The sequence below is a fragment of the Solanum tuberosum genome, unplaced genomic scaffold (assembly GCF_000226075.1).
Source record: "Solanum tuberosum cultivar DM 1-3 516 R44 unplaced genomic scaffold, SolTub_3.0 scf00021, whole genome shotgun sequence".
In the NCBI taxonomy this organism is placed as follows: Eukaryota; Viridiplantae; Streptophyta; class Magnoliopsida; order Solanales; family Solanaceae; genus Solanum; species Solanum tuberosum.
Genome location: NW_006238947.1, coordinates 2,892,973 through 2,918,682, shown reverse-complemented (window position 1 = coordinate 2,918,682; position 25,710 = coordinate 2,892,973). Strand labels below are relative to the sequence as shown.

The 25,710-nt window shown below is 32.3% G+C and overlaps 5 protein-coding genes across 7 annotated transcripts in view; 2 read left to right on the top strand and 3 right to left on the bottom strand.

The window, feature by feature from the left end:
* Window positions 1-3,823: 3,823 nt before the first annotated feature.
* LOC102598333 (uncharacterized) lies at window positions 3,824-6,841 on the bottom strand. Its single transcript, XM_006341197.2, has 2 exons — window positions 6,102-6,841; window positions 3,824-5,939 (listed from the first exon to the last, which is right to left on the bottom strand). Exons 1-2 carry the CDS (start codon window positions 6,517-6,519, stop codon window positions 5,749-5,751), a joined length of 609 nt encoding a protein of 202 aa, XP_006341259.2. The 5' UTR covers window positions 6,520-6,841; the 3' UTR covers window positions 3,824-5,748.
* A 461-nt stretch (window positions 6,842-7,302) lies between these two features.
* Window positions 7,303-9,673, bottom strand: LOC102599544 (cytochrome P450 76A1). The gene is made up of 2 exons (XM_006341121.2): window positions 8,695-9,673; window positions 7,303-8,053 (listed from the first exon to the last, which is right to left on the bottom strand). Exons 1-2 carry the CDS (start codon window positions 9,628-9,630, stop codon window positions 7,448-7,450), a joined length of 1,542 nt encoding a protein of 513 aa, XP_006341183.1. The 5' UTR covers window positions 9,631-9,673; the 3' UTR covers window positions 7,303-7,447.
* Window positions 9,674-19,299: 9,626 nt separating this feature from the next.
* Window positions 19,300-21,213, top strand: LOC102599219 (cytochrome P450 76A2-like). Its single transcript, XM_006341120.2, has 2 exons — window positions 19,300-20,211; window positions 20,502-21,213. Exons 1-2 carry the CDS (start codon window positions 19,300-19,302, stop codon window positions 21,111-21,113), a joined length of 1,524 nt encoding a protein of 507 aa, XP_006341182.1. The 3' UTR covers window positions 21,114-21,213.
* Window positions 21,214-22,923: 1,710 nt separating this feature from the next.
* Window positions 22,924-23,376, top strand: LOC107059494 (cytochrome P450 76A1-like). The gene has a single exon (XM_015306055.1). It carries the CDS (start codon window positions 22,924-22,926, stop codon window positions 23,374-23,376), a length of 453 nt encoding a protein of 150 aa, XP_015161541.1.
* Window positions 23,377-23,405: 29 nt separating this feature from the next.
* LOC102598437 (heterodimeric geranylgeranyl pyrophosphate synthase small subunit, chloroplastic-like) overlaps window positions 23,406-25,710 on the bottom strand; it is a 4,935-nt gene continuing 2,630 nt past the window's right edge. For all 3 annotated transcript variants that reach the window (XM_006341119.2, XM_006341118.2, XM_006341117.2), the window contains exon 3: window positions 23,406-24,208. In XM_006341119.2, coding sequence (XP_006341181.1) covers window positions 23,546-24,208 — 663 coding nt within the window. In that variant the 3' untranslated portion in view covers window positions 23,406-23,545. The remainder of the gene's footprint in view (window positions 24,209-25,710) is intronic.

The following is a 25,710-nucleotide window of genomic DNA, read 5'->3' as shown; positions in this document are numbered from 1 at the left end:
TAACAGATATTCACAATTTTCAATATTATTCATGACATTAATATCGATAAAAGAAGATAAAGAATTTAAAACATACAAAAAAAAAAGAGAAAGAAAAGAAAAAAATAGACAGATACTCACAAATTTTCAGTATCACCAGAACCTCCTGAATCGCCACCGCCTCTAACACGGCCATGAACCGGACCCTAATTCGGGCTCGAACCCTTACCCAGAACCAAAACCGAACCCTGATCCGGGCTCGAACCCTTATTCCTAAGAACAATAAAAGAATTTTACATACCAATAATAAAAAAAAAGAAATAATAGTTTTAACATATATTGATCACAATTTTTCAATATTATTCATGACATTAATATCGATAAAAGAAGATAAAGAATTTAAAACATACAAAAAAAAAAAGAGAAAAAAACAGGCATATACTCACAAATTTTCAGTATCGCCAAAACCTCATGAATCACCAGCGCCTCCGACACGGCCATGAACCGTACCCTGATTCGGGCCCGGACCATTACCCTTATTCCTGAGAACAATAAAAGAATTTTACATACAAAAAAAAATAGAAAAGAAAAGAAAAAAACAGACATATACTCACAAATTTTCAGTATCGCCAAAAACTCATGAATCGCCAGCGCCTCCGATTCGGGCTCGAACCCTTACCCAGAACCAAAACCGAACCCTGATCCGGGCTCGAACCCTTATTCCTAAGAACAATAAAAGAATTTTACATACCAATAATAAAAAAAAAGAAATAATAGTTTTAACATATATTGATCACAATTTTTCAATATTATTCATGACATTAATATCGATAAAAGAAGATAAAGAATTTAAAACATACAAAAAAAAAACAGACAAATACTCACAAATTTTTAGTATCGCTAGATACTCCTGAATCGCCACCGCCTCTGACACGGCCACTAACCGGACCCTGATCCGGGCCCGGACCCTTATTCCTGAGAACAATAAAAGAATTTTACATAAAAAAAAAAAAGAAGAGAAATAACAGTTTTAACAGATACTCACAATTTTTCAATATTATTCATGACATTAATATCGATAAAAGAAGATAAAGAATTTAAAACATACAAAAAAAAAAAGAGAAAAAAACAGGCATATACTCACAAATTTTCAGTATCGCCAAAACCTCATGAATCACCAGCGCCTCCGACACGGCCATGAACCGTACCCTGATTCGGGCCCGGACCCTTACCCTTATTCCTGAGAACAATAAAAGAATTTTACATACAAAAAAAAATAGAAAAGAAAAGAAAAAAACAGACATATACTCACAAATTTTCAGTATCGCCAAAATCTCATGAATCGCCACCGCCTCCGACACAACCACGAATCGGACCCTGATCCGGGATCGGACCCTTACCCTTATTCCTGAGAACAATAAAAGAATTTTACATACCAAAAATAAGAGAGAAGAGAAATAACATTTTTAACATATACTCACAATTTTTCAATATTATTCATGACATTAATATCGATAAAAGAAGATAAAGAATTTAAAACATATAAAAAGAAAAAGGAGAAAAGAAAAGAAAAAAACAGATAGATACTCACAAATTTTCAGTATCGCCAAAATCTCATGAATCGCCACCGCCTCCGACACAACCACGAATCGGACCCTGATCCGGGATCGGACCCTTACCCTTATTCCTGAGAACAATAAAAGAATTTTACATACAAAAAAAAAGAGAAGAGAAATAACAGTTTTAACAGATACTCACAAATTTTCAATATTATTCATGACATTAATATTAACTAATTTCATACTCATCTAGAGTTTAAGGTCGGTAGAATTGACAACATGTCGATGGTGAATGACCTTTTCGAGTAAGGGGTATCCATAATGTTGAACCATTAAGTCAAACTCATCTGCCTCCTTAAAGTATTTCTGAAATAAACATTCTGGACCAACACAATCAACTTCGACGTCGTCAAAGCAGACTTACTTTTCTACACAAATCGGACAAAACTCATCTATAGGATCTATGCCATAGAATCTGTAAACAAATAATTTTTTTCAAAAATAAGCTTTTTTTTAAAATAAATTAAGTGTGAGCATTGAAGTGCAGAACGCAAAGCAGAGAACCAAACGGACGCAGAAAACATGGAATCACAATGCAGTGACATTAATGAAAAATAAAAAAACAAAACAAATACCCAAGTACAGAAAAAAAATGTCGTGAAGAAAGCTATCCTAGAAACAAAATCATTTTCAAACAAAAAAAACTTCAAGAAAAACGGAAATGAACAAGGAAATTAAGTCATTAAACCATCAACTACAAAACCAACTCCATCAACAAACAAAATGAAAACAACACCAAATATATCCAAAAGTTTGCAGAAAAATGCCGTGAAGTAACCGATCCCTAAAAGTATTACTACAAAACGTCCAAAAATGACAAAAAAAAACGAAAATGAATGCCTGAAACGAGTAAAATGAAGATTATCAAATACACTTTCAAAAGAATCACTAGCACATTGAACATAAAACGCATTATAAAAACAAACAATCGATACCTTCGTAACAACAATGGCCACTACAAGAAAAATAACCTTTAGCGAGGGGACATTTGGTCGTTAAAAGTAAAATCTGATCGTTAAAGGTCATTAACGACAAGAATAAATCCAGTCGTCGCCCGTCGTTAAAGGCTCAGACGTATAAAGTTTAGCGACGACTTTCTATCCGGTCGTTAAAAAATTTTTTAATGACAACATGAAATCTAGTTGTTATATGTCATTTAGTGGCGATAGGATTTTTCCTACACTAATTTATAAATATGGTCGTTAAAAATATTTACTGCAACTAACATCTAACCACTACAAGTATTTTTTACGATCGAAGTTCCCTTCGTTAATTTGTATGCTAGTTTGGATATCAATACTTTTAACGACCAAATCTTCTGTCGCTAATGGTCATTTCAATATTAGATACGCTAATCATAAAAGAGTTCCAACAACCACATTTCCATTTGCTAAATATTATACTATTAACTAATAATAATGATGATGATGATAATAAAAAAAAAAAACATATTCAAAAATATATTAAATAATTAAATTGATATAAAAGATCATCATTAATAAAAAGATCTAAAGATATATATACCATATCTAAAACGTATGGCATCAATATTAATTAACTTCTAATTAGAAAGAGGAAATTTGTTGTAGTCTTTGAACCGCGCCTAATAAAATCCTTGCAAACTTCAATTTTTCTCTTTACTTTCTTGAACGATCAATTTTTCATATTCAAATTCTTGAGTTGTAAAATAAAAGTGTAAGTTTAATAACAAAGTATTAATAGTTCAAAAAAAAAACACGTAGGATCTCAAAATATTAACTAGAAAAGATGCAACAAAAAATTAACGGCTCTAAAAAAGCATGTGAACAATAGCTAATATACTTATCGGAGAGAAACCAATGACTAGGGACTATAAGGTTTTGATAGAATACGTGCACATTAATACATAGTATTATCAAATGCACATATGTAACCCTTACTGCACATTAATACATATTATCAAATGCACTTGGAACTACCTAGTGCATGAAGGTGAATCATAAATCTTTGAATTTCTTTTTAATATATGGAAGTACGTATTCACCTAGATATATACCAGAAACATATCACTAACAACATATATGTGGCTACGACACATAATTCATAGTTTCTAGACAAGACATGAAGCTGAAATTTGTTTACCATATCATATTCTACACTACTTAATTCTGAGAAAATGGGAGCAAATATTTTGAATAATATTAACCATTGAATAATCGATAGACTCGATGTCATCCTGACTCAATGAGGACTTAAGAGTGCTGCGACATGATACTAGCCAAAAAAAAAGGAGAAAGAAGACTAGCACATTAACACCATTATCTTGTACTATCTACCAAGACAGCTGAACGTATGAAAAACTCATAGCATAACCTTAATGAGATAGTTCATCCTCTGTGCACAGGCTCATTCCTTTAACCCGGGTCCCAAATTAAATGTAATTTGACAGTATATCAATCATCATGGCTAGATTCGTAACATTACTCTGTCCCTCAAAAAGAACCTTGCCCTCAAGGTTCAAGTAAAGTAGCACAAAGATCATATTGTCTCTATCCATGTTAGCATCCCAAATGAAGTCCTGTCCAGAAACTCCAATTGCCAACTCTGTGCATTTGATCTACCAACCAGTTGAGCCAGTTTGCCTCAAGCACAGCCAAATTATGAAGAATAACAACATTGACATCTTGAATAACTAAGCATGCGTTCCCCATCTCCGAAGAGTTACAATCACAACTGCTTGTGTTGTCAACAATACTGGTAGAATAGGTCATGTCATTCTTAGATCTTTTCCAATAAACTCTGTGATTTAGTCCATAACCTAATGCACCAGATGTTTCACAATACTGTGTATGGGAAATTTACATATGCTCCACCAAAACGTATGTTGATATGCAATAACACTAGCAGATTTGCTCGGTGTGCGCAAAGGAAATGCCTCGAGAAAATAACATATTATGGAATAGCGAGTGAGGTGATTTTGTTCAAGTGCTTGGGCAGCTCCCTTGAAGTGTTTGACAAATGCCTGCTGATTCTCGCACTTGCTGCAACATTCAACATCATTATTGCCCCAAAATTCATACTCCACTTTTGCATCAGGATCAACATAAATCATACTGCAGATAATTGCACCTAATCGTAACCAGATCTGCAAACACAATAACGAGCTTCATTAGCCTGTCGTATTTACTTATCCTCTTAGCAGACTCCACCCTGACAAGATCTGATCCTCGAACTTGAACCATAAGATGATCTGGAAACTTCAATCCGTTCACATAGTAGTATCTCCCAAATTCTCCAAATTAAGATCAATTAGAATATCACAAATGTTGGAACCATTACTGTGCTTATAATAATGGCTAACATTCTTTGCCAAATAAGCCAGAGTGTTGTGGCTCTCAACCTGCACTGGTGGTGCCACATGGAAACATAGCAAGCAATAGCAATGTTCTCACACACATGGTTATCAAGTGTGTCCACCAAGGAAATTTGTCCATTTCGATTCAGCTTGAAAAACTCGGGTGTCTTGTGTGAGACACACATTGCAAAATTCCTATCTATCTCAACATGTATCCTAGCAGACGCTACAACAAAAATCTTCGTGAAGGCATTGACGTGTGCATCTGATGCGTGTGAAATAAGAGAGGCATGGCTGTAGACTTGGGAATACAGTGATATGCTAGTGTGGAAAGGTCATAACCTCTCAGTATAGAGAAAGTCAGATTGAAAGCCTCTTCAAACTCCAATGTAAAAACAAGAGACTCGTCTGCAACAGCCGCAACTTGATTCTCTCCAAACGTCATTGTTGGTATCACATGAAATGCATTAAATGAGAGACACCACTGAATAACTTAACTGCCCCGTATCAACCCAAGCATCCACAACACTACCAAATGGTAAAATATCTAGAATTGGCTCAAGCTCAAAATGGAGATATGAGCATGTTCTCTTATGACAACAACAAGTATCTAGTACTCGACTGAGAGGAAGCTTCTCACCCGAGAGTTCAAATTTATTGTGTCTACCGGTGACATAAGACGGTGCATAAGAGTTGAAATTGGGGAATAAGCATGAGCGATGGCTAATAAGATCGGATGCACATTTAGATATTGGTGCAAAACTCTTGGTTGTTAACAACTAGAGTCTGTTAAACCATACTCATTGAACCTTCAAATTAAGCCTGTATATCGCACACTTCCTCCGATACTTCATCTTCTAGATCAGAGTGACCCTCCGAGCTGAAGGTTGTCACATCGAATTGCTCATCCACAAACACCTTGTGGTTGGATTGTTGGGAACATTCATTTAATAGGTGGGCTTCGGTAGTTGCTGCAAATCCTTCTGGAGACATAACGACCTCATTATCTGAAATAAATGGTGAATTCTCAGCTAATGGCATTTCATCGAACATTGTTCCGCATTTGACTTACCAACTTTGGAAGTAATTCAAACTTACAATAGGTAGGGATAATGTTCAAATCAGCAAACGAAAATACTTGGGTCACTGGTGTAATCATAGATGCATACCTGGCATAGTCAAAATGAGCCTGGAAAGGATCAACCAAAATCCCCATTGGTGCAGTAACGGCGCTGTTCTGAAATCGCAGCACCACTTCCAATCAACTAATTGATTGTTGCGAGACATCCAATGAAACCATTCAAGGGCATCACCATCGAAATAGGAGGAGACATAATGTAATTTATGGGCATTTGAGATGGCATAAAAATCAAAACAGAGCTCGGCCTGTAAAACCCAACCCACTGCATTATAGCCGCTGAATCGACCCAACTCCACTGGAAATGGCTGAGAATGCATTGAAGTAACTTGAGACCACCGAGCTAGAAGCAGTTTCTGATTAGATTCTGTAAGAGAATGAAAACCAGAGACTGATGAAGTGAAACCCATTGTTGAATATGAAAGAGTTGTCAGTTTGTTGTCCACCATAGTAGATAGTTGATGGAGTCAATGAAAGCACCAATGTAACAGACTAAGGTTCGTATTGATCATAAAACAACTTACAAGCTGATTGAAGAACAAAAGAAAAATAAAAAAGGGAGATTCCAAAGTGCTATTATAAAATAGCTAATTAAAAGAAAATAACATAACTCATAGCATAACCCTAATGACATAGTTTATCCTCACATCTTTAGTGCACAGACTCATTCCTTTAACCCGAATCCCAAATGTAATTTGACAGTATATTAATTGGGTTCTGCATTGTGGCTAGATTCATAACAAGTACTTATAGGAGTGTTCACACAGAAAAGTGAAACCAGAAAAAAAGAGTACATCGGTGTTCCTTTTCTTCATCAAGGGGAGGGATGGGGTGCGTGGAGAGACGTGTGTGGTTGAAAAAAATAGACAAAATTATTTACTAATGAGAAAATAAATAGGGAAAATATTAAAGTTGTAATTAGAGCATTTAATTTTCTATTATCATTAACAACCGGATATCTACTTTTAACATCCGAAAATTAATCCGTTGTTAGTATTAAATAGAAAACTTATTTTAACGACCGAAAGAAAATTGTGGCGCAATAAATATACTTTTAACGACCGGATTCATATCCCTTCATAAAGAATTGGTCGCTAAAAATAGAATTTCGTGTAGTGGGCAAACCAAGAAAGAGTATTTAGAGAAGATGTATTGTATTTATTCACATCTGATGTTTATATCAAGTCAATAAATACATAACACGTGTTTGTACATAGACTTTGGACACTTAATCATGATCAATTAACATACTCTCAACTCATTAAATCATTCAAACCTTAATAAATTTACATGATTTGATATAAGAGACTACCAATCTCAAAGACTTTCAACCAAACCAATACTAATTCATGAGAACTTATAAATACACAACTAATATCAAGCTCTTTTTGGTATCACTTTCAAAGGTTGTTTTTTCCTTGTTGTAATTCCCATACTTTCCTCCATGTTAATGGACTTAGGAGAAACATTATGAGGGAGCTCCCAATCGAATTCATGAAGCAACGATCCAAACGCGAAATGCATCATACGATGACCTAAAGGAAGGCCAACACACATCCTTCGTCCAGCACCAAATGGAATTAACTCGTGATTTTGCCCCTTAACGTCTACTTTTGATTCAAGAAACCTCTCAGGCTTGAACTCAAAAGGGTCGTTCCAACATTCAGGATCTCTTCCAATTGCCCAGACGTTCACAAGCACTTGAGTCCCTTTTGGTACGTCGTGCCCCATGAACTTTGTGTCTTGAATTGCTTTTCTTGGAATTAAGAAAGGGAGTGGAGGATGTAAACGTAACGATTCCTTGAGAATGGCTTGCATATAAGGTAGACTGTCTATATCACGCTCTTCGAACTTTTTATTAGGACCAATAACTTGTGAAATTTCTAATTTCACTTTGGTCATTGCTGGTGGATGGCGCAATAGCTCAGTCAATGCCCACTCCACACTGCTGCTAGTCGTTTCTGTTCCAGCTAGAAACATTTCCTAGAAAATTTCATATGCAAAGTAAATTTTCAAGACGAGTTTAACTTGTATACATCGTCAGTCTAAAGAACTTTTTTACTATTACATCACAACCTGATAAATATGTATAGGAAATTCTCTATAAAAACGAGATTTGTAATATTGTAAATGAGGTTATTAAGTTACATGTTACAACAAATAAAAATAATATAATTAGGTAAAATTCTTTATACTCGCGTGTATATAAGTCAAATTCTTTCAAGATAAAGTACTACACCTTTTGTTTCATATTATGTGACACTTATTATTTTGAGAGCCAAATAACATTTTTAACCATATATATTTTACTACTTTTGAATATTTTGAATTGTTCATTATTGTACTATAAAGTCCTTGTGTTTTATATATGTATATTTTATTTAGAAAAAAAATTGAAGATCGTACGTTTAAGTTCACACTAAAAATTAGTCAATATATGACCTGCAGGCCAAATCATATCACATAAAGTAGAATACAGAGAATAAAATTTAGGACCTAGGCAAAATCTCGGGATTAACTATATATCACATCATAAAATAATTGAACGGCAAAAATATCTCTCTTTAAAAAAAAAATTAGAAATCACGATAGATAATTTGAGACGAGGAGAGTAAAGAAGTTACCAATATAATAATTGTGATTTCATGTTCTGACAATTTAGCTGGTTCATCTTTTCCACTTCCTTCAAAATCAAGCAAAACATCCAATAAATCTTTAATTGATTTATTTTCTTCACCTTTTTTTCTTTCTTCGATACGTTCTTCAATAAATTTCTTAGTAATTTCTATAGCTTTTCCCATATCACGTTTCATTTTTTTTCTTAAACCTTGTATATCAAACATTTTTAGACATGGAAAAATATCCGAAATATTTGGAACACCGGACCATTCCATGATTCCCATCATCGCGTTAAAAAACATTGACCCTTGTTCAGATTCTGGATCCGTCACTAAGTCTTTAGACAAAATCAAGTTACCTAACATATTAAACGATGCTAGGAACACATAACGTGTCACCTCAATCCCCTCTAGTACCGCTCCTCCCGAGCTCGCCTTTTTCTCGATCCATCCAAGCATTTTATTCATCGATTCTTGTCTAACGAGTGTTGTCTCGTTTATCCTTTTATGTACAAACATTTCCACGGTACAAATTCGCCTCGAAAATCTCCAATAATTACCATAGGGAGCTAAAGCCATTGACCCTTTATAGAAATTATGTGCTAAATTAACATCAATTATATTCCTGTCTGAAAATATAGCATCATGATTCTTGAATAATTCACCTGATGAATATGCTGTTTGAATTACCATTGTGTTCATTGAGGGACCAATTTTTAGCCACAAAATAGGGCCATATTTGTCTTTTAAACTTGCAATTTTTTTGTATGGTTCTGATCCAGCAAGATCAAACATGTTGCCAAAAATTGGTAATCCATTTGGTCCAGGAGGTAAATTGAACTTAGAAAAAGATGATTTTTTTTGGTAAATCAAGAAGATAAAAGCTAATAAAAAGATTATAGTAGAACAAAGTATGTAAAAATAATTCAATTCCCAATCCATTTTTTTTTTCAAGAATTTGAGGAAGAAGATTGATTGAATGATTTTTGTATTTAACAATGGTAGTGTGGTCCCTTAAATAAGCATATGAAGACATGCTAGCTATTATTGTATTTATAAAAATATTGAGATTAAGTTGTATGCGCTGACGGCAGGAGTAGAGTTAGCTAGGAGTACAAGGCGTTGAAAACTTGTATTGTATAGATAAAGTTAGTATTATGTGCATGTATATATAGTAAATGTTGAATTCAGTCGACTTTTTCATGTGTTTACTTCTTTATATTTTAAATCTCCTTAGTGAAATTCTGGCTCCACAAGATTTATTTTTTTTAAAAAAAACATCAAAACAATCAAGTCATGTAATTGGTATTACATATAAATTGCAAGTTTAAAAAAATTCATATGGTTAGTGTATGTAATTTAAATTATCTTAAATTATTTCAATTACTATTAAAATCTTATAAGATCCACGTTTACTTTTTTCAATTAAAGAAAACAATTAAATACAATCCTGTTCTTCCACATGGTTAATAATTCATATTTTGCAGTTAAAAAAAACACAAAATATAGTCCTATGAGATATTTTCAAAGCTGGAAGAATATATAATTAGTATATTTAATTATTACAATACCTGTCATTTAGAAAAATGAACATTTTTATTTTATTTTATTTTGTTTGTCAACTTATGAAAAAATATAATAATTTGGTCATTACTAGGTAACAAGAACAAAAATAGTAATATTATAATATCGCTAAAATATACAGCACCCACTGTCCATTTAATATATTCTGTTTCTTTATTTCTTATTATTACTGTATTATAAATATCAATTAAGCAATAGGTTGAAAACTTTACTATTGTTAATTCATTTGAAAATGATATAAAGCAACTACGACAGAAAAAAATAATATTTATCTACATTAAATGTTTGTGTCAAATTAAGTAATTTAATCTCAAAGACTTAAAATTTTAATTGACGATACATATATCGTTTAACCATGGTTAAGAAATATATATATGTCTTATAATCAGTACTTCAATGTATGATTAGTCCATGAAAATAATTAACTTACCCAATTAAGTTATTTCTTTGTCATAGTTCATAGAAGGCAAAAGTCTCTAGGAGAACAAACCTGCACTCTTGACACCCAGAGGCGGACCCACGTGGAGGTCAGCAATTCACCCGAACCCCCTGTCGAAAAATTACAATTTCTGCTTTTACGAGTACACATATTAAAATGAACCCTCTCAATACAAAAGAGAAGCATGGCTCAGCGGCTAATAGGTTCAACTTTGACCGAAATGCTTTGGGTTCAATTCTGGCTTGCAACATTTTCCCATTTATTTTTTATTTTTTTGCTTTGAAAGGCTGAATGGGCTCTTATCTTGTTTTGGGCTCAAATCCAACTCCATTTCATTGGTTTTAGAAGGTTGAATGGGCTCTGGTTTCGGGCTCATATCTCAACTCAATAAAATGTCTCATTATTTTTGGAAAAAATGGCACAGCATGTACTCTCTTTTAACTAATTGGCAATATATAGCCCCTTTTTTTATTTTTATAACAAAAAAAGGATTTTTAAAACTAAAATTGGCATATTTTGGCCCTTTTTGCCCACGTTAATATATGGGAAGTAATTTATATTTAAATTAATTATTTTTTTAAGTTGGTGGCAGCATGTTGCAGTTTTATTGGGAAGTGGGACTTTGTTCACTTTTTTTTTCTCCTCTTTTCTCATATGCACGTTTTCTTTGATTGGTGAATATTTATTGATAATGTAAACATTTATATCATTCTTCTTCATCCTTTTTAAAACAAAAGTGTAAAAAGTTGATGTTATATCTTCTCTAGAAGATTTGCATGTCTTCACTTTTTATATTGTTAATTTTTTTTCTAGGTTTTTTAATTTTTCAAGTTGAAAGTTTTTATATTTGGGCGAAAAGTAAGGAGATAGTGATTGTGGGTATCAATTGCCATGGTTAAGAAAAATATTCCTAGAATTATTCCTAAAAAAGGAGATTCTGATTTTGATTTTGTTGAATCACCATCCAAAACTTCAAATTTTAGTCATGCAAGTTCTTTGCGGTATCCGATTCGTAGTAAGGATAATTTTAAAGGTAAACAATGTGAATTGGTTGGTGTTGTTGATAAAAAAAATTCAGAAAAGAGTTATTTCAGTTGATGTTGCTAGAAGGAGAAGGATTATAGAAAGTGATGAATCGTCTAACTTTGAATATTTTTTACTTGTGTAATGCTGAGCATTTTAATTTCCAAGTGCAATCCTCATTTACACACTGAAGGAAGATTATGGAATGTATACAAATTTTTAGTGAATGAATACACAGATATGTATACATGAATTTTTGTATACATGATTGTTCATTCAAATGATAAAAACTCATTCATGTGATAAAAGATTATTCGATTCAGTGTTTATATTTTTAGTGAATGAATACACGAATATGTATACATGAATGCATTGTATACATGATTGTTCATTCACGTGATAAAAAGCCAATCATGTGATAAAAGATAATTTAGTTAACTATTTACCTATTAATCTAATAATGAAATCCAAAGGAATTGATGAAAGTATCGACATTTAGATGGGTTGAAATTAATTTGAATCAATCAAAATCAATATTTGTTGTAATAGCCACCCCTTCTGTTGAATAAACAAAATAATTTTTACTATCGCATTCTTCGCTATGATGAATCAAAACTATCAAAGATGTCATCTATTTTTCTCTGTTTGTTGTTGAAGTGCGTTCATTTTTTTGGATACACTGATTTTGAATTGGTGAATTTCATGGAAAATTAATGACCATCTTTATCAATACAAGAGTTAAATATACCCATGGAAAAAAAACCACGTCTCCTTAATTTATGCTAATAATTAACTGTTGGTTTCATAATGGAGGGAAAAAATGCCTATTAATATGCCGAATTAATTTTAGGACAATTTGTGCTAATACTTTATTTGTCTATTTAATGCTTATTAATGTTGGGCTATGTGTTGCTAATAGTTATTAGCAGTTGTCTATATATGTCATTTCCTCGTTTTTTGGTTCAATGTAAAACTTTATTCATTATTGGAAAAATTACTTGGATGAGTGTCTTTTAATAAATAATTACTGATTTTAGTGATGCTTTTTATTTATTACCATTTATAGCAATATATAACAATATTATGTTAAATCTGCAATATGTATTAAAAGTGAATTAAGTATGCAATATATATGTATTATAACTGTTTATAAAAATATGCTTGTTTGGTAGTTGACACATTGTATAAGTGTATTAAAATGTGTGATAAATGTATTATCCATCAATAAAACTTGTATTATATGTGGATAATAAACTGTTCTTTGTAATATGTATTAAAACTGTATTATAAATGTATTAAAAGTGATCAAGTGAAAAAAATGTTATTGCAATAAATGGTAAATATTTTTTTTATCATAGTATATTTATGTAAGTTTCCCATTATTATTTTTGTTATCATTATTTTTCTCTCTATGCTATTTTTTTTTCTCAATTTATCTTTGTTTAAATTTATTAGACATATTTTAGATACTTTTGTCTTTTATTCTTCTTATTTATACTACTCATTTTATTTCTACATAAGTCTCTTTCAATGTACTAACGATGAATTATTATTAAATTTGAAAATGATTTACAAAAAATATTATATAAATTAAATTAAAGTTAAAACTAGAAATTTAAAAGTCGTGAATAATCTTTTAATAAAATCTAATTAATTGATTTCCCGCCTTAATTTTATAGTATTTCTTTCTTATTTTTTTCTAGTTCGATTTTAAAAAGATGAAAACTAAACTAAACTTATTTGTTCTATTCATCATTTGTCTTTTTCACGGATGACTAACCTAGCAAATTGAATTAAATGAACAAAAAAATCGACGATGTCAATTATTTATCTTATGAATATATATTAAAATATCTTAGTGGTTGAATTCTAAAAAAAAATCAAAAAATAGAGTAGAACACTGCAATATAAACGAGAAAAAAAGCACAAGAAATATTTTTTTAAAAAGCTCGATGAAATAGAGTAAGAGTAAAAAAAAAATTAAATACGGAATGACAAGGCAAGTTAAACTTATTGTATTCAAATTACTAGTTTCCTTCTATCTCGCTCAGTTTTTCATCTTGTAATTTTCACATGTTTACTTCTTTATATTTCGAACCCCCTCCACAGAAATCCTGGATCCGCCACAGTTGACACCCCTTCGTTAGAAAACTATATTGTATAGATAGGTAACTTATTTATTTTATATATATGTGTTATGATATTGATATCCTTTGAATTCTTCATGAATTTACTTATTTATATTTTGACATTTCTTTATGAAAATTCTGATTCGAACACTAAAAATAACTATCAATATTAAATGACTGATGACGACGATCATGCATGATAAAAGGATGATCAAGTGAACAACTCTATCGACAATTGCATTGGGTATCAAATAAGGATAATATACTTAATAATATTGATATTTTTCTTTCTTTATAGAATAGAATAATGAGTTGGCACCTTTTTGAAGTTTCTTTTTAAGCACGTCGCCAAAAGTCAAAATTCTTTTGGATATCCCTTTCTATGGACGTCATTTAGATTTTGTCATCTATTAATGATTTTGTGCCAATTATTTATAAGATCGCATAAGATATAAACGTTCTTTTTAACTTGACCTCAATTGATATTTATCTATGTTTTTTAATTTTGAATGTATATAAGTAGACACTTGAATTTGTACAAAATTGAACAAATAGACACATTCATCTTACGTGGCATCCTACAAGTCAACTGTGTGTCCTACATATATATTATGTCACGTAGGATACATATATATATCTAGGAAAAGTTAATCCACATATACATATAAAAACATATATTACATCGTATATACGTAGAAATTAGTAATATAACAAAATAATTACTAGTGATGACAGATTTGGATTATTTAATAATTAATTTAATTATATTTGAATTATTTAATAATTATATTTTTTTTGCTTTAGTGCAAATAAGAAGCGTGCAATTTTTGTAGTAGTACGTACCTAGGAAACCGCATACTACACGTCTCTTACAAAAGGCAAAAATTTCAACTAATGTACAATTTTTTCAACCATCTCCATAATCTTCTCCAAAATATTTTTCTACCATATTAATGTTTACAGATTTTTATCACTTTTGATGTTGAAAGTTCACCCCCTTTTCAAATTTGTGTGTGCTTCATTCTCAATGATCCGTGTTTTTTCAATTCAATACACAATCATAAAAAAATTGTGTGCGCGTGAAGAAATCAAATTCCCAAAAAGAGAAAGTTATTCAAAAGGTAGAAGAAGTTCAATCTTTTTTCATATTTTTATAAAAAAAAATTATTTTTAAACCTTGCTTGTTATTTTTATTGATTGATATATATTCCGCATAAATTTTTGTATGAACTCGAGTTATGTTCATTTGTCTGCAAAATAGGTATAAAAAATTGAATTTATTATTTGTTGGTGTGAGTATGAAGTAGACCTTTAAAATACATTATCATGTTTTTTACCCCGCTCCCAAAAAATAATAATTAATGTTATACCAATTTAATGCGAGTAAATAATGTGTATCAAAATGGTATTTCTAAATTTATTTTTAAATCAGGTCATTATTGATTAGATTTGGTTAATTTTTTTCTTATTACCAATTTTTATATCAAAAGCATATACTCAATGAATAATTTAGTATTTATAATTTTATTGATTTTAAAGGTCATTATTGATTTACTAAAATAATTTAGTATTTATAATTTATTTTTAAATCAGGTCATTATTGATTTACTAAAATATCCTTAATTATTCTAGGGTATGAGGTTTGACTAGAATTAAATAATATAAGGTAAAGGCTAAAATAGTCTTTTGAAATATTATGTAAAGATATAATTGAAAAAAGAAATTAAGTAACAATGGGAACACTCCAAATCGGTTGTTCCATAAAATAAGGGCCCTTTAAGTAACAATCCATTTAACTCTCTAGCCCGTTAGAGTTGGATTGGGTCAGCCCATTTTGACAGCTCTAATCAAAAGCATATACCCAATGAATAATTTAGTATTCATTTTTAGTATTTATAATTTTATTGATTTTATGTGATTGTTTAAAATATATGTGATTGTTGTACTTTTTTTATTTTTTGGCCTTTTTTAAAAGTACATTTTTATTACTTTAGGAAAACAAGAGATATACTCATTGGCGTTTCTCTATCAATGTTTTTGATCATCTTAGGGAACGCCTCAACGATAAGCAATTTCAATAATTTAAGGAGTCTCCGTTTGATCATCTTAAGAAACAGTTACTGTTGGAAGCAAATTTTGTGGACTAAATATTAGAAGAGAAGTTATTCTGAATAGCAGCTCAAAGCAAGATCACGAGTGAACAAATAGTTATAAAAGATTGTCGCGTTTCTTGAAAGTTGATTATTTCGGCGGATAATTTTACTTTGGACCAAGAGTAAACAAATATCAAAATAATATATTTGATTGATCTTATTTTTAAATACATCATTCAACATCTATCGTATTTTATATAGTTCATTATACCAATATATACTCACAAGTATACAAATAATATAAAATCATAATTTATACCAATATTATACATTAAGTCTGTTATAGTAAATGTTATATGAAATTATATCAATATAATACAGTTGACTAATTATATCTGAATCTAATTCATACCAATATATACTCACAAGTTCAGAAAATAGTACGAAATCATAATGTATTCCAATGTTATACATTAAAAGCAGTTGTACTAATCACATAGTTTTGTCCAGTAGTCATACCACATTCCATAAAGTAAAATTTACATAAAAAATATATAATATAATATTTTTGACTTAATTGTATTTTATATAATTCATTCTAAACCATAAACCATACCAATATATACTCTCAAGTCTACAAATAATATAAAATTATAATTTATACCAATATTATATATCAAATCAGTTATACGTTTTGCACTCTACAAATCACATATGGTATCAATTCATTAATCATACCACATTTTCACACAGTACATGTTATATGAAATTATATCAATATAATACAATTTTACTAAATATGTATATGAAATTATATATCAATTCATACCAATATATACTCACAAGTTCACAAATAGTGCGAAATCATACTTTATATCAATATTATACACTAAAGCAATTATACAAAATCACATAGTTTAATTCAGTAATCATACCACATTTCATACCCTAAATGTTACCTAAAAATATATCAAAATAATGCCAATAAGAATAGTCGATTAAATAAACCATACCAATAAGTATAGTCGATTAAATTAGAAATAATAAAAATACTTCAACTGTTTGTAATAAAGAAATAAATTGAACAAGCATAAAACAAAACGTCAAAAAAGAAACGAAAAATGATGAAGAAGCGGAGAGAAAGAGAGAGAATCATTATTTTATGATTACCAACAGATGGATAGATAATTAAGGAATTCATTATTTTATGTCAGTTATAAAAACCTATAATTATGGAAGGGATATTTTCCTACTTTAATGGCACGGTATTAGTTAGAATGTTGTAAAACTTAAAGAACAAAAGAACAATATAAAGATAAAGACAAGAAGAATATAAGACAAGAGGAACAATATGAGATAACTTTCTTTCTTTCAAGTGTACACCAAATCTTCAAGTCACTACAATATGAACCCTTATGCCTCTATTTATAGTGTAACATAGAGGCATACAAAAGGTTAGTCATAAACATGACATTAACATGAATATAATGGGGAGGTTATGGAAGTGAAAGGTTACAAGAATAATGGTTATAAAGGTGGAGGTTATGGAGGTTATGGTTATCTTCATAATGGAGGAAAGTATGGAGTAACTTCTTGATGTAGTGGACATCCACAATATATTATTTTATAACATAGAATTATTTTTTTCTCGTTTTTATTTTCTAAATATATAGGTTTAATAATTTGTTAGGTAGGGTTAGAATTCTACTGCTATGTGTTGTAAAACTAGAAACTACTGTTAAGATTAATAATATATAATATTTAATATGTCATTTAATCAATTTTTCATATATCTACTTGTTCAATTTTATAACACTGTATTATAAATGAGTTGAAATTAAGGAGTCTAGAGTAACTACGAGTTGATTCTATATGACGCAGGCAGAAGGATATATGTGTTGACCTTTCTTTAAATGTAAACACTCATTGGGGGTAAATACTTATCAATCTATAAAGGTTTACGACTCAATGAACCTCATCATAGGAGTTTCTTTTAGGAATAATTTCAGATATCTTCCTTCCAGATCGCCGTATGATGCGTTTCACTTTCTTTGCTCCATTAATTTAACTTGGTGCTTCCTCACAATGTTTCTCCTAGACCTATTAACATAGATGAGATAGTATTGGAATAACAATAAGAAAAAATAAATCTTTTGAAAGTGATTTCTAGAAGAGCTTGAAATTGAGGGATTTGGACTTTGATCGATTTACACGTAAAAGCGCAACACATGACCTAAAATAATCATACCCTATATATTAGCCAAAATCAGTACAAGTATTATGCTAATTATTAGAAGAAAAAAAAAAGAGAAAATCATTAAAATTAACTAATGATAAACTTTGTAAAGTGAGCCAATCTCAGCTAACATGGGCAGATCAAGTTCTATGTTTAATACCTTAAAAATTGCAGCTAATTCAGTTTAAAAGCTATTTAAAAAATTAAGATTGCATATAATAATATTATACACCTTTGTTTTTTATAAAGAAAATCCTATTATTATAATCAATGAATATCTCGAAGTTGGCAAATGGCAGCACGTTCAGTACATTCTAATTTTTCGGTTTTAATTTATATTTACGCTAGATATTCAAAGTTTTTTAAAAAATGAAAAGATTTTTAAAACTTATCATCTTAAATATGTTATATTATTTGTATGACTATATGTATAAAAGCTTCTTATTAGTGTGATAATATTGAGTTCTACTTTTAATGCGGAGTATAAATTTATGTGCTAAAATTTATACTGGTTATAAATATTCATAAAGCGGCAATTATATTATTGTCACTAAATATTATCACTAAATCCTTTATTTATTGTAATGTATGTCAGAGCAACTACTATCTATATCACAATCTAAACCTTAATGACTTGTGGTAAAGAGAGTGGAATGAGAGATCTTTACATCGTATATCCTATTCATACATTGTAGTTTTACTTATGTCGATGGATACATATCAAATCCTTCAAAAGTCATGCATCTTTTGCAAGATTCAACATGAATACGACAACAGTTTTGGACAATCCAAGCAACATAGAGGGTAATTACTAAAAAGTATTGATTTACCCTCGAAGGCTTTTAATTAGAGCACCATAATCATTGAAGTTATACTTATATAAGAAAAATTAGTGTCATGTGTGATCTATGTTGCTCAAACTCTTCATATATGCCGACAGATGTATATCAGATCCTCCAAAAGTAATACTCACATCTTTTGCAATATCTGACACGGATGCAACAACATTTTTAGACGATCCAAGCAACATAGAGGGTAATTACTACTATAAATAAATGGCATCTTGAAGCAACACACCAAAAAAACAACTTGAAAATTTGAGGAAAAATGGAATGGGAGTGGAACTATGTTGTTTGGTCTATAATCATCATAGTACCAACAACTCTAATCATAGTATTTTCCAAAACAAATTCTTCTTCTTACAAGTTACCACCAGGACCACCTGGTTTCCCAATTTTTGGCAACATGTTTGATCTTGGAACATTACCATATCAAACAATTGCAGAATTTAAACAAAAATATGGCCCTGTTGTATGGTTCAAAATTGGCTCTGTCAAGACCATGTCAATTTTATCAGCCAACACAGCTACAGAGTTTTTCAAGAACCATGATTTCGCCTTCGCAGAGCGCAAAATCATTGACACCATGTTGGTTCATGACTACAACCTTGGGTCCTTAGCTATAGCCCGGTATGGCACGTATTGGCGTGTGCTAAGACGGATATGCACCGTTGAAATGTTCGTGCACAAACGGATCAATGAAACAGTGGATATCAGGAGGAAATGTGTTGATGATATGATTCATTGGATTGAGAAAGAAGTGAATTCAGTGGAAGTCAAGGGAAGTGGGATTGAGGTAACGCGATTTGTGTTCCTCTCAACGTTTAATATGTTAGGGAATTTGATGTTTTCGCGTGATTTAGTCCATCCAGGATCAAAGAAGGCTTCTGAGTTCTTCAATGCTATGATGAGGATCATGATTTTGTCAGGCACTCCAAATATCTCAGACATTTTTCCACGTCTTAGGAGGTTCGATTTACAAGGTTTGAAGAAGAAGATGCATCGCGAAATGGGAATAGCTCTTGGCATTGCCTCTACGTTTGTCAAGGAACGGATGAAGGAGCGCGAAGATGGTGAAGAAAAAAAGAACGATTTTTTAGATGTGTTGCTTGAATTTGAGGGTAGTGGGAAAGATGAACCAGCTAAGTTATCAGAACATCAGATCACCATATTCATATTGGTAAGTCTTAATGCACATACAACTTATCTTTACGCTCCAGTCCCAAACAAGCTACTCCCTCTTTTTCAATTTGCTTGTCTGGTTTTGACTTGGCACGAGGTTTAAGAAAGTAAATGAGACTTTTGAATCTCGTAGTCTTAAACATGTCATGTGGAAAGAGAGATTCTTTTTCAAACAGACTAAAAGGGAAAGTAAGACAGACAAATTTAATTAAGATGGTGTTGATATCATCAAGAATGCTAATGTACAAAGTTTACTTGAGATGAGTCTTGATTAGATATGAAATGCAGGAGATGTTTTTAGCCGGATCAGAGACGACTAGCAGCAGTGTGGAATGGACGTTGACAGAGCTCCTACGCCACCCTGAAGCAATGGCAAGAGTAAAAGCAGAGATATTTCAAATTGTAGGACAAAACAAGAAGTTTGAAGAAAGTGACATTGACAATCTGCCCTATATGCAAGCTGTGGTTAAAGAAGTGCTAAGATTACATCCTCCACTTCCTTTCTTAGTGCCAAGAAGAGCGATGCACGACACTAACTTCATGGGGTATGACATACCAGAAGACACTCAAGTGTTTGTGAACGTTTGGGCAATTGGAAGAGATCCTGAATACTGGGACGACCCTTTGGATTTCAAGCCTGAGAGGTTCCTTAACTCGAAGACTGACTTCAAAGGACAGTGTTACGAGTTTTTACCATTTGGTGCTGGCAGGAGGATGTGTGTAGGCCTTCCTTTAGGTAATCGAATGTTACACTTTGTTTTAGGCTCGTTGCTTCATGAATTCGATTGGGAGCTTCCTAGTAATGTCACTCCTAAATCAATGGACATGAAAGAGAGGATGGGAATGACAGTGAGAAAATTCAATCCTTTGACAGCAGTACCAACAAAAACATCTGGTTAAATTGAAATCGCTTTAAGGTTGTCTTTTGATGCTGTGACATGAAGCCACAGAGAACATGAGATTCGACTTTCTTGTGAATTTTCTTGTAATAAAAGGCTGAGATATTAGTTCTGTTTATGCATTTGAGTTATCTTAAGCTTAGAGTTGGAATATTTGCCTCGGTAAGCTTTCAGATCTTGGATTCGCCTCTGTTAACTGTATGGACGAATCTTCAACCAACTAGTCAGGTACTCAAATCTAAGCAAACTACGAGAGAGTACCACGAAAGCATACAAAACTACTATCACGACCCAAGTACATGACACGTACTGTACGGTTTGGCCTAATAGACTTCACGGATTTGTCTTTTGGGCTACTTGAGTCCAAAAGTATGTGTAACATCATGTGACCTTGAGCTATGTCTTATAAAGCTCTTCACTTTACTCTCATTTCGATGTGAGATTAACCTAAGATGTCATGTGCACCTCATCTTCAGAAGCTTGTCAAGTCATGTTTGACCCGCCCTCTATATACTACAACAATTTAGAAGGCCAACATCAACTCTCCACAATATGACGTGAATAATTAAGTGATAATATGGCGATCCACATTAAACACTTACATAAATTTTATATTTTTTTCTTTGATGTATAATTATTACCTCACATGTTTGTTTTAATACTTTTAATATTATTTTATGATAACATATTTTGTATGACTTGACATACACATGCAATACACTTATCAACAAAGTCAACTCTCTAGAAACTGTGAACATTTTAGTTAAAAATATCACGCAATTCAATGTAATATTAGAGCAGGCAAATCTTGCTTGAATTATACTGTAACTAATTAAAAAAAAAAAAACATTTTCACATTGTTACTCTTAACAAAAACAAATATAGGTTTACATGTGAGTGAATATGCCCAAAAAAAAAAATGAAAACTTCACGTGTTGATCACGATTCCCTAATTTGGATCGTGACAACAAACATATAAAATAAGAAAGAAAAGAAATATAAATTTGCAATTGACTTTATAAAGGTAAAATGAATTGCTTATATCATACTACTTTGAAGTCTTGATCTTTTTGGAATCTTAGGTGAACACAAAATGCTTAATATACTACTCTTATTAATAGTGTTCAATTCTAAAGAAACATCTAATAAATAGGCGCAACTTAATAAGTAATATATGTATTGTATTTTTATTTTTTTTTAATAGGCGTAAAAAAATTAAAACGACACTTATTTTGAGGGCAAAGAAGTATTAGATAAAAGAGAAGCCGTTAAAATTAACGGATGATTATGACTTTGTAATGTGAGTCAATCTCAAACTAATTTCATGGCCAGATCAAGTTCTATTATTTAATACCTTAAAAAGTTGCAGCTAATTCAGTTTTTTTAAAAATAATTTACCCCGTAATTTATTCGTTTCAATTCATGTGACATATTTTAACTTAACATAAAGTTAAAAGAAAAAAATGAAAGACTTAATATTTGTCGTCTTATTAAACTTATTGCATCATTTGTATGATTATAAAAGCTTCTTGTAGCGGAAGACTAGAACACATCGCGATTATAAAGTGGTTGGTAGGTAGCGGATGTCATGTTATGTTGGAGCAACTACTTATATCACAACCTAAACCCTAATGTTTTGTGATAGAGAGATAATGGCGGAGTCACCTTATGCTAAGGGGTGTCAAATGACACTCCTTCGTCTGAAAATTACATTGTTTAGCTAAGTCAATAAAATTTTAGTTTTATGTTATTCCACTACTAGCACCAGCGTGGAATGAACGCTGACAGAGCTCCTGCGCCACCCTGAAGCAATGGCAATAGTAAAAGCAGATGTGGTTAAAGAAGCACTAAGATTACATCCTCCCCTTCCTTTCTTATTTCCAAGAAGAGCAATGCACGACACTAACTTCATGGGGTATGATATACCAGAAGACACTCAAGTGTTGGTTAACGACGTTTGGGCAATTGGAAGAGATCCTGAAAGCTGGGACGACCCTTTGGATTTCAAGCCCAAGAGGTTCCTTAACTCGAAATCTGATTTCAAAGGACAATGTTTTGAGTTCTTACCATTTGGTGCTGGCAGGAGGATGTGTGTAGGCCTTCCTTTAGGTAATCGAATGTTGCACTTCGTTTTAGGTTCATTGCTTCATGAATTCTATTGGGAACTTCCTAGTAATATCAATCCTAGATCAATGGACATGAAGGAGCCAACATTTCTTTGGACCGACTTTCATATTAAGTTATATAACAGCATTTCTTTATAGCAGCCAAAATATATCCGGACAAACGTCAATGCTATAAAGAGGTGTGACAGTATTTAGCTGGGGATATAGAAATCATAACTTCATTAACAAGACCTCTCCATACAACAAAGTTAAATAGTTTAGGTCAAATATCATGATAAAACACAAGACAACAATGCTAAATATTGATCTAGACTTGGTCGTCAATGCTAAAACCTCTATCTGCAGCATAATCAAGAAAACTGTAAAGTGGCATGACTTTATCGCCGTATTTCTCGAGACCATCTAACTCTCTCTTAGCCTGCGCTCCAAGATCCTCAGCAACTTTCACAGCCTTCTCAATGCCATAAACGCTGACATAGCTTTTGCCTTTCTTTTTCTTCCCCTCGGTTGTGTCCTCTGTCTTCTTTGCGTCCAATATATCGTCAACAACCTGATATAAGACACCAACAGCTCGACCATATTTTCTCATGTGTTGGATCTCCTCATCTGAAGCACCAGCCAAGAGAGCTCCACAAACGGCAGAGCACTCACCCATTTCACCATATTTCTTCTCTTGAACAAAATCAATAGCATTTGGTCCACCCTCAAGGTCAAGGAACTGGCCAGCAGCCATGCCAGTGGACCCCACAGCTCGAGCAATCTCTGTAATGACCCTGAGGATTCGATCCTCGGGAACTAGATCACTTGGAGTATGGGACACAATATGCTGGAAACCAAGAGGGAACAAGGCATCCCCGGCTAAAATTGCCATATCTACACCGAAAACTGTGTGATTTGCAGGCAGACCTCGTCGAGTTGTGTCATCATCCATGCAGGGCAAATCATCATGAATCAATGAAGCAGCATGAACCTAATATAAACAGATCCAGGTCAAATATGGAATTAAGCTATAGCGTCAAATGTAAACATCAATACAACAGCAAATCTCAAGCTCAACCAGAGGATCAACCCACAAAGATATTGAGTTAGAGAGCCATATCATATACAGTTAAAATTCATTCAGTGAGCACATTACACAAAAATTAGTGATGTAAAACGTGATGTAGTAAGCAGCTGAACCTACCTACTGTTGCATGTTTAGTTGCCTCGAGAATTTGGTCAAGTTTTAACATGAATAGAACAAAAATAAACACCTTTTTTTTTCTTTGATAAGTCAAAATAGACCTCATTGAACCTGAGTACAGAAAGATTGTGCAGAAACAACAGTTGCAAGAAACGTCGGCTCCTTCTACTCTACAAGGCAGATGAAGTTCACTATACTTCTTCACATCGCTGATGTTGCTCACTTTGCACCAAAAAGCCAAAAAAAGACAAACATCTGAACTTGATCTAATAATATTTCAAACTCTAAGAAATTGACCAAGCGGTCGAAAACATGAAATAGCCTTGGAGACCAAGGTATGAATCCCAACAGAGGCGTCACTAGGTGATTTCTTTGCACATGTCTAAGCTTTAGTGGCTGAGTTACCTGATATTTGTTCTTGTAGAATTTACTAGGTACCCAATGGATTAGTTGAGGTGCATACAAACTGATCTAAGATACCACCGTAATCAAAAACCAAAAAGTCAAAATGTTATATTTCTGCTTTTTAAAACTCTTTTTTCCTTAAACTGGATAAGCATGGCTAATACAAAGGTAAAATGGTTCGGGTGGGAAAGCTCAAGCATTAGATCATAGAAGCTTAATTTAAAAAGGTTATATATATATATACACGACCGCTGCAGTTCAAAGGCCAGAAGGCAATAGTATCAAGCAGTTCATTTACCAGAACCACACACCCGACACCACACCCCAGCCAAATTTAATTTCTGCATTGATTCAAGGATATGTTTGTGGAGACAAGTAAGGAGAAGATACTCAAGTTATTCGGTGCAGCTGTGGAGGATATGAAAGTCCTGAATAACAAAAACTAAAGGTTAATCCTACAACGTGGATGCTTTGCCTTTAGTTTATTATCCAACAAAAGATCCTCAATCAACTTAAGTAATGTTTCCACCTTTCTACCAAGGCTACAACGAGTGGAACAAGCAGAACAAAGTCTTAAGAAACAAATGAGGGTCAACCAGTGGTGTCCTCTATAATCCAAAACAAATAAATGAACAATACAAACAGAAAATTAGAAGGAAGAACAAGTTTTCATCTGTAAAACTCAACAAGGAAATTATCCACTTACCAAACCATATACATAGTTTCTCAGTAGTTCCATTTGACAATTTTCTTTGTAAACACCCCAACAACATCAATTTTATCTTCTTCTTTTTTTTTCTTTTTTTTTTTGTGTGTGTGTGTGTGTGTGTGGGTGGGGGGGGGGGGGGGGGGGGGGGGGGGGGGTGGGGGGGTGGTGGGGGTGT